Below are 9,100 nucleotides of genomic sequence, written 5' to 3'. Positions count from 1 at the left end.
ATTTATATAATATTTTTACAAATTTTCTTTTAAACTTATTTAATTCACATACATATATTTTTTACATTTTTAAGAAAATACAAAACTTTATTACTTATATAAATTTTTATTATACACTTTTACAAATTATATGTGAATAGAAATTTAATAACTATTCTTAAAAAAGAAATTATTTATAAATATTAATATCAAAAGAAAAACTATAAATTATTGGTTATAGTCTTAAAATAATAAATGTATATCAATCTTATTATTCGATTATAAAATGTATATTAATCACATTTTTTTATTATAAACAATTAAATCTATGTAATCTATAATTACAATACAACTTAAAAATAAAAATGAAAGTTTCTATAATGAATATATAAAATTAAAATTATTATTCTGGCGAGTATTATAATTATTATTCTCTTATTGAAAGATTATTAGTTGTAAAATATAAGTTCTCAAATGAGATAACATTACGTAAGTTATAACATTATATGAAGTTAATAAACAAAATATTTTTTTGTATGTTAATAATTTTAAAGAAATGGCAATATCGTCTTCAACTTAGTCCTCTTTTATTTTCATATTTTATTTAAGATGAAATATTAAGGAATTAATTGCAGACTATTTAACTGTTTTTCTTATAACAGCCATCATTTTAGAAAATTCAGAATTTGGATTCGAAAGAAGATTAGTTGGTGTATCCAATTCGAGAATAGATCCATTTTTCATAACAAGAATTTTGTCATATTTCATAATAGTTTGTAAACGATGTGCGATAGTTAAAACAGTACATTCTGCAAATTCATTTTGTATTGTATCTTGAATTGCTGTTTCGGTTTCTGGATCAACTGCTGCAGTTGCTTCATCCAAAATCAATATCTATAATATAAAATATACATAATATAATATATAATGAATAATTTTTACTTGGTTATCTTACCTTGCTATTGCGCAGAAGTGCTCTTGTTAAACAAAGAAGTTGTTTTTCTCCAACACTGAAATTATTTCCACCACATTCTACAAACGCTTCAAGTTGACCATTCATTAATTTTACTTTTTCTTTAAGTTGACTTTTCTCAAGAGCACTCCAAATTTCAGTGTCGGAATATTTTTTAAATGGGTCCAAATTAGATCTATTCAAAAATTAAAATGTCTCATTAATTATTTTATAAATATAAAATTGAATCCGATTTTATCTGTATTTTTACCGTATTGTCCCATTAAATAATACTGGATCCTGTGGTATAATAGAAAGTTTATTTCTCAATAATTGTAATTCTATTTTTGATATATCTACACTATCAATTTTGATTACTCCTCCACAGATTTCAACCAATCGAAATAAGGCTACTGTTAAAGAACTTTTTCCAGAACCTGTTCTACCTACAATTCCTAAAACACAAATGATATAATAAAAAAAAATATAAAATAATGCATTACATTAGCAGAAATATATTTGAAAATACAAAATCTTACCTATTTTTTCTCCAGTTTTGACGGTGAATGAAATATTAATTAATACAAGTGGTAATTCTTTTCTATATTTCATTTGAACATTTTTAAATTGTATTTTACCAGAACTAGGCCAATTTTCATCTACTTTAATTAATGACTCTTTGGGTGTATCTTCCTTTTCTAAATTCTGAATATATAGAATGGTATATTAACACTATCAGTTATTTTGGTAAACAGTTTGATAAACAAAAATTGTATTACATACCTTAATGTAATAATTTATTCTCTCCATACTTATAAAACGTACCTCAGTCTCTGACATTAATCTGACAGTATATTGAAAGACACCTGAGATTTGAGTAGCATACGCCATAGCAAGACCAGCAAGTGCAGCAGGTATTTTGCCTTTTAAAAAGATAATGAAGAATGCTGTGATAGAACAACAAGCAATTGCCAAACTATCCAGTCTTACAGCAGACCAACGCATTGCTGCATTACACATGTAAGTGCATAAATTATTGAGATCCAATAATTCTTCAAACCTATATAATAATATAATTTATTGTAAATAATTATCTAATCTTATAGCATGTAAAAAATACTTACTTCTTTATAAAATTCTTTTCTTTTTTGAAAGCATGGATAGTATGCAAACCTTGAACAGTGGTTGTAACAAAGCTCAGAACAGGTGAACGTGAAGTACTTTCCATTCTTTTGAAATCTCTCATTGCAACTCTGCAATGTAAATAAATCAATAACTTTTTAATACATTTTCTTATAAATTGAAAATGACAAGTATTACATAGGATTTACCTGAACATTTTGCTAACCAAAAAAAACACTGTGCCAAGAATAATTAAAGGTATAGAAAACCAAGGGAGAACGAAACATATAAAGAAAATAGCAACTATACAAGTGAAAATATTTTGTATCATATATTCCACTGCCAATGGTAAATAATTGTCCACTATAAATGAGTAACATATTAAATTTAAATTATTTTATATTATACGATTAATTATTTAAATTATACTAAATGCATAAAAATATACACGTATATATTTTAGTATATACCTTCATCTATATCTCGACTAAAAATATTTTGTATTCTACCACTTGGAGTGGTTTCAAAAAATTTCATAGGAGATGTAATTATATTTTTGAAAATGGTATTATGTATTGTTGTTGAAGCACGTATTGTGGCATATGTTATTACTAAGCCACGGATGAGGCTTGTCATAATTATAATACCAATACATGTAGCATAAATATTTCGATAATATGTGAAATTTGGATTGTCGATTATATTATCTGATAAAAGAGTACCATTACTGCCAGGAACAGTTGCATTCTTAAAAATATAAAAAAAGAAAAAATTTGTTATAAAAATTTTACTTTTTAATTTATCTTCTATTACTCTAAATTATATAAGATTATCTTTTATGTTATATATATTCTATTCAGTATTTTTTATTAAAAACTACTTACTCCACCACCTGCTTTGATCCATACAACAAGCCACCATGAACTAAATGCCATACTACCTACATTTGAAAATAATATGGAAAATACTAAAAAGGCCATTAAATATCCACCAGCAGCTTTTATATATGCATGATACGTTTGAATTTTTACAGATCCAGTTTCAACCTTATCTTGTGATATTAAAGTTGTTCCTACACAAATAGAATTAATTATTTATTTTAAAAAGTATAAAAGATAATTTACTACTACCTCCATTATGAATTTTTTTTGAACTTTCTTCATCTTGCTTTTCTTGAGAATTAATAAATTCAGTGTTTGATTCAGTGTTATCTTCATCCTTATTTATAATTTGTCCATATTGATCTCTATAAAATAATAAAAATTAATATAAATAGTAATATAAAGAATAAAATAATATACTAAGATAATAATTGTATTAAAATAACATACTCATTTAATTTATGTTTTGATTGTTGCAATATATTGTTTACTATTATAGCATACTCTTTATCCAACTGCATAAGTTCCATGTGCGTTCCGTGCTCGGAAATTGTTCCATTTTGAAGTAGATAAATTTGGTCACAGCATTCCAGAAACTATATAAAATAAAATCTGCCAAAAAACCAGCCTATGATAAAACTATTATTTTATTATTTATTGAAAAATACCTGAATTTGATGAGTAACAAGAACAACAGTTTTTTCTTTCAAAGCATCAAGAATTAATTTATTAAAAATATAATGTCCAACATGTGTATCTACTGCGCTCAGAGGATCATCCAAACAATAAATATCCCTAGGAAATTTTAAATTGATAACTGATTAGAATAAAAAATGAATATTTTAAAGCAAGTAAAATTAAATTGTAAAATCTACCGATTAGCATAAAATGCTCGAGCAAGTGCGACTCTCTGTTTTTGGCCTCCTGATAAATTTATACCTCTTTCACCAATTTCAGTTTCATCTCCTCCTGGTAACATATTTAGATCATCCTTTAAACTACATACTGTTAATGCTTGATAATAACGTTTAGCATCAAACTGTTCTCCGAAAAGAATATTCTCTTTAAGAGTTGCATTGACTATCCATGCTTGTTGGCTGACATATGCACAAGAGCCTTCTCTTGAAAGTTGTCCTTTTATTATTTGCAATTGACCCAATATTGCAAGCAAAAGACTAGACTTTCCACTGCCTACTTGACCACAAATTCCAATTAATTTGCCTTTAGGTGCACCAAATGTTATATCTGTAAGTATTTGAATATACATGTTCTCTTCGGGATGTTTAAGTTCTTCAAGTTCTGTTGTATTGGCATCTGAATCCTTTCTAAAATATTAGAAATATAAGAAAATCAAATAAAAAAGAATTAATATTTTTAATATTGTAGTATTATTATAGTAAGTTATAATTATAGAAACATTTCTTTTTGTCAAAACAAGATTTTTTATTAATATCCTTACTCACATTTTTTTGTTTTTGGATTTATTCAATATATTAGTTTGTTCTTTAGAATTATCAAAAACAAATGTTGCATTAGCAATTGCTATTGACTGTGATTTCATAATAGGTCTTGAAATACAAATATTGCCTTTGTCCAATAACATAATTTTCTGTATGAATTTAATAATATATTAATCTATCTATATACATAATAATGCTATATAATATATATACATTTTTAATATTTAATCACATTCACATAAGCACATACAGTATAATACAGCATTATTATATACAAATTTTGCAATATTCCTATTACTTTTATTTCTTCTTATTTATGAGTTTTTAAAATACTATTACCAATATCTTTTCTAAATGCTAAAAAAAAAAAAAAAAAAACTAAGTACGAAGTAAAGAGAAAGAAATTTCTTTACAAAGAGAGAAATTTCTTATATAACAGAATTGTTTTCAAATCTATAGTCATTAATAAGTTAATTATAATAGCATGCTATTTCCAATACCAAATTTTCATTAAATTACTATTCCTAACATATTCTAAAATTCAATTGTAATAACTTATTTGTTTGCAAATAATTTTTATAAAACAAGCAAACATTGCTGACTATAACATAAAAAATAAGTATCTTTTAATATGAAAAATATAGAATTCAAAATAACGTCACAAAAGCATATTAATAATTATAATGACTTTTGGAATATGTCAATACTTCTTTTTAACATAAAATGCACAATAAAATTGTATGATTTATGACATAAATATACTCAAAATGTTAGTATATATTATACAATATTAAAATATTTATACATTCCAATTAAAAAAATTTAACACACATAATTATAAGTATATATTATGTAAAAGAATTATAAATAGTTAATATAACATGCATTTGTAAGTAGTTAGTAATGTGTTATTAATTTAATTAATGTTACTAATGTTATAATATTGTATAAAGATATAGAAATAAACACCTTTAATCTGTTGAAAGTTATCTTTGATGCAATAATATTAATTATAGCCACTTGCAAAAACATGAAACTAGTGCGAATTTGAGCATTGAGTAATGATACAAAGGGAAATACCTGAAAAAGCAATGTAGTGAAATATTATTTTAGTAATTCAGAAAACTTTCAACATAAATATTTTTAATAATTATTTTTTTAGTTTAGTTAAACAGAAATGTATTATATATTTTTAATGCTCTATTTTTATAATTATAATATATATATCTTCCTTTACATATACACTAAAATTATATACAAGATAAATAGAAAGCAATTATATTACACTTTTACAGAACATTTTTTCCTTTGTCTATTTAATCTATAACCCATCACTAAAAGCTTTCCCATATATGCTAAAGTTACATTTGAATTACTTTCATTTACATATTATTATTAGATATAATTCATGTGTATATTTCAATACATTGGGCTATCTAATTATTTTGATCGTGAAGTTTTGACTACATTTTGTTGTTTATTTTTTTATACTTATAATTGTTTTGCAATTATTTGATAGGAAGTTACATCTATTAAATATATATATGTGATAACCTATAATAATGAAGAACTTTAGTTGTAATTCAATAAATAAATGTAAAATTATTTAGTTATAACATTTAAATCTAAGAATATTTATATATGAAGAATAGAATTATCAATCTTAAAAAGTATAAAATTGTTAGTATATTGGTAAAATTATTATTTAAAATAAAATTGTATATAAAATACACAAAAACTGTTCTCTTAATAATATGTATAGAAAATATTACTTATTAAATTATATATAAATTATAACAATTTAAAATTTAAGAAAACCTGAAATCTTCTAAGGGCTATATGAGCGCCGATAATGTATCGCGTAGAATCCTTAAGTGCAACAAGTACCAGTCTCAACTGGTTCCAAAATAAAGATGCGATAGGAAAAGCCTGTAATATGTTCTTCAGTAAGTGCAACACTATTTATCATTGCATATAAAATATAATATTAAGATCTATAAAAATCTTTTTTTCACTATTGTTTTGCAAAATGATATAAATTAATGCATCATATATACTATATAATACAATATTTTCTTAAACATCTTATTTTCTCTCTTTTTTATTTAATGCATATAAATTTTTTATGATTACATTCCATTAATAATATAATACATACCTGTGCAGCTGTTAAATTAAATCCTCCAGAAACATGCGCCAAAAAAGTAATAACAGCGGAGATAATAGGCACAGCAGGTGTTAATGAAACACTAAGACTTTGAAAATATGCTATCTTATGTAACCAATTCTTTTCCGTCTTACGTATGTCTGAAAAGTAAAAAATTTACTGATTGTATGAATTAATATATAATATTATACCTTTCGTTAATTAGTTAATAATTACTAAGCAGTTTTTGACAAAAATAATTCTCCCACGAATACATTTTGATCATCTTCATAGTTTCAAGAATTTCATTCATTAATTTCACACGAACATCAGTAATTTTTATTGCCTTACTTCGTAAATAACCATTTAAACGAGAAAGTAAATACTGGAATAGAACACACATATTTGTTTATATTAATAAATATTTATATATAACTTAAAATATAAAAATTAATTTATTATACTTCATTCTTTTTTGTACCTGTATAGGGTAAAATAAAAGAAATGCTACCATGCCCAAAAGAGCCATAGGATTGAAGAACTGTAATATATAAATAATACTACAAATGATAATAATAGGACTGGTAACAATCATTGGACCATATAGGATTACATCGAATAATCTTTGACTGTCATTGGAAAATAGGTTCACTAACTAGGATAGAGAAAAAGATTAAAAAGAAAATTATATATTAGAAAGTACTAATTAAATTAATAAAATAAAAATTGTTAATAAATTATACTTCTCCTATATTTATGTTTCCAACATTATTTAATCCAATAATTCTTTTATACAATAAAGCAGAACAAGATGATTTCAGTCTTAATGCTGTTCTATAATTAACAATCCAAGTCAATGTAAGAAATATTGTCCTCGAAAAATCACACAATGTTAACAATAATGCCCACTTTATTCCATCCCAAATGGTTCCTTCTGGGGATTGTACATATTCTAGAATATTTCTCATTAATATTGCCTACAAATTAATAAATTTTTATAATGTAAATACATGAAACATTAAAACAAAATGAATGTGAGAAAAAAATTTTAACATACAGGACTTATAAAACCAAAAATTACTGAGCAAGATAAAAAAATAGAACTGACAAATACTCTTGTGCGTACAAATTTCCATACAGCCATACAAAATGATGCATTATTAGGACCATTTCTATGTAATTCTTCTTGCCATAGATTTTCTAATCTAAAAGAATTTATACTTCTAAACAATGATATAAAATCTCACACAAAGAAAATTTTCATAAATAAATAATTATAATTTTTTTACCTTTGTAAATTATAAATAGAACTATCATAGGGTGAAATTAATGGAAGATCTGATAATAAAATACCCTTTTTGTATGCTTTCCATAAATATCTTGTCATCCATGTAACAAACATATAAGAAAATAATCCAGCACTATCTGCTGGCATGGCTTCTTTGTCACTAAAAAATATTTGTCATGTAATTGTTCATTGTATAAATTATTATAATCATTATATTCACAAATATATTATACTATTATATATAAATGAATACTTTTGTAAAAATACATACGTTGTTTTAGGACGCATGGGTATAAAATTCTGCATTGCATGATTATATCGTACAATTCCTAAACCAGGAATATATTCCACATTGTGTTTATGAATAGACAAATTTTTATTTGGAAGAAAAAAATTTGGTCCATCGTTACCAGATGCTTGACTAAAAAAAAAATAGAAATATAATTTTAATGATAGATAAAGACATTTGTGTTTTACCTCTTATCAGCTTTATTCAGTTGATTATTTTCAATAGCCTCAGTAACAATATTTCTTTCACTTGTATTTTTAACCATTGTCCTTCTAGAAAATTACTTTCAAATTATAGAAAAATATTTATTGTGTTTGAATATATTAACACATCCAGAATGATTTTTGCCTCTTGTTTCTTTCATTTGAAGCATCAAGCATCTCCCGAACTGTTATAAAATACTTTTATGACGTTTATAGATTCATTAGGATTTTCACATCATGTCACTGATAACGTGCATATTCTAATCTTTCTTAATCAAAAAGACAAAAAGACAAGGTTGAATAAACACAAAAGCGTTGTTTCATGCTTTAATCTTTGATATAAAATCGTGTCCTACAAATAAAATGCAATAAATGAAATAAATTAACTAAATCTTTTGTCTCCTTAACCTTATTTCGTATAGAAAATAATAATATTTTAATAAATCCGTGTTTCGTTTTTTAATATAGATATTGTTATATTATGGTTAAGTATATTATTTCCTTGCCTTTTAAAGTAATCATGATTTGATTGACTGCAATTGTGAGTAGTATATCTGATACGTTAGTCGCGTGACATTGCTGTCACATTGTGCCACATCACATTATTACCATAAAATAATTATACAAAATATTAAGCTGTGGTTAGTTATAAGATATATTATATGCATTTTAAAGATGTTTATATATATATATATATATATATATATATATATATATATAAATATATATATATACTAATTGTTTATTTCCATAAATACGATAATTAATATTTCATTATAT

General features: G+C 24.0%; 1 protein-coding gene across 7 annotated transcripts; it reads right to left on the bottom strand.

Moving 5' to 3' along the window:
* Positions 1-214: 214 nt before the first annotated feature.
* LOC124948620 (ATP-binding cassette sub-family C member 5-like) lies at positions 215-8,672 on the bottom strand. 7 transcript variants are annotated; one of them, XM_047492475.1, is made up of 24 exons: positions 8,306-8,672; positions 8,100-8,249; positions 7,830-7,988; positions 7,598-7,745; positions 7,284-7,517; positions 7,022-7,195; positions 6,778-6,925; positions 6,553-6,701; positions 6,213-6,323; positions 5,364-5,474; positions 4,398-4,543; positions 3,810-4,259; positions 3,603-3,729; positions 3,385-3,530; positions 3,184-3,299; positions 2,938-3,125; positions 2,524-2,800; positions 2,263-2,416; positions 2,056-2,184; positions 1,715-1,991; positions 1,471-1,636; positions 1,203-1,386; positions 935-1,127; positions 215-873 (listed from the first exon to the last, which is right to left on the bottom strand). In XM_047492475.1, exons 1-24 carry the CDS (start codon positions 8,380-8,382, stop codon positions 616-618), a joined length of 4,272 nt encoding a protein of 1,423 aa, XP_047348431.1. In that variant the 5' UTR covers positions 8,383-8,672; the 3' UTR covers positions 215-615. The 7 variants fall into 7 exon arrangements, with proteins under 7 accessions (XP_047348431.1, XP_047348433.1, XP_047348435.1 ...); XM_047492477.1 differs by having other exon boundaries at positions 7,667-7,745; XM_047492479.1 differs by lacking the exon at positions 5,364-5,474 and having other exon boundaries at positions 216-873.
* Positions 8,673-9,100: the final 428 nt, after the last annotated feature.

Source organism: Vespa velutina, chromosome 4 (assembly GCF_912470025.1).
Source record: "Vespa velutina chromosome 4, iVesVel2.1, whole genome shotgun sequence".
Taxonomy (NCBI): Eukaryota; Metazoa; Arthropoda; class Insecta; order Hymenoptera; family Vespidae; genus Vespa; species Vespa velutina.
This window is presented reverse-complemented; position numbering and strand designations above follow the sequence as displayed.

What these genes read in the sequence shown, in the direction of transcription:
- LOC124948620 (XM_047492475.1), bottom strand. Translation starts at nt 8,382, where the DNA reads ATGGTTAAAAATACAAGTGAAAGAAATATTGTTACTGAGGCTATTGAA. An exon ending in TCTATTTATAATTTACAAAG is followed by an intron (nt 7,746 to 7,829) that starts GTAAAAAAATTA and finishes AAATTCTTTTAG; the next exon opens with ATTAGAAAATCTATGGCAAG. An exon ending in TAACTTTCAACAGATTAAAG is followed by an intron (nt 4,544 to 5,363) that starts GTGTTTATTTCT and finishes AAATTCATACAG; the next exon opens with AAAATTATGTTATTGGACAA.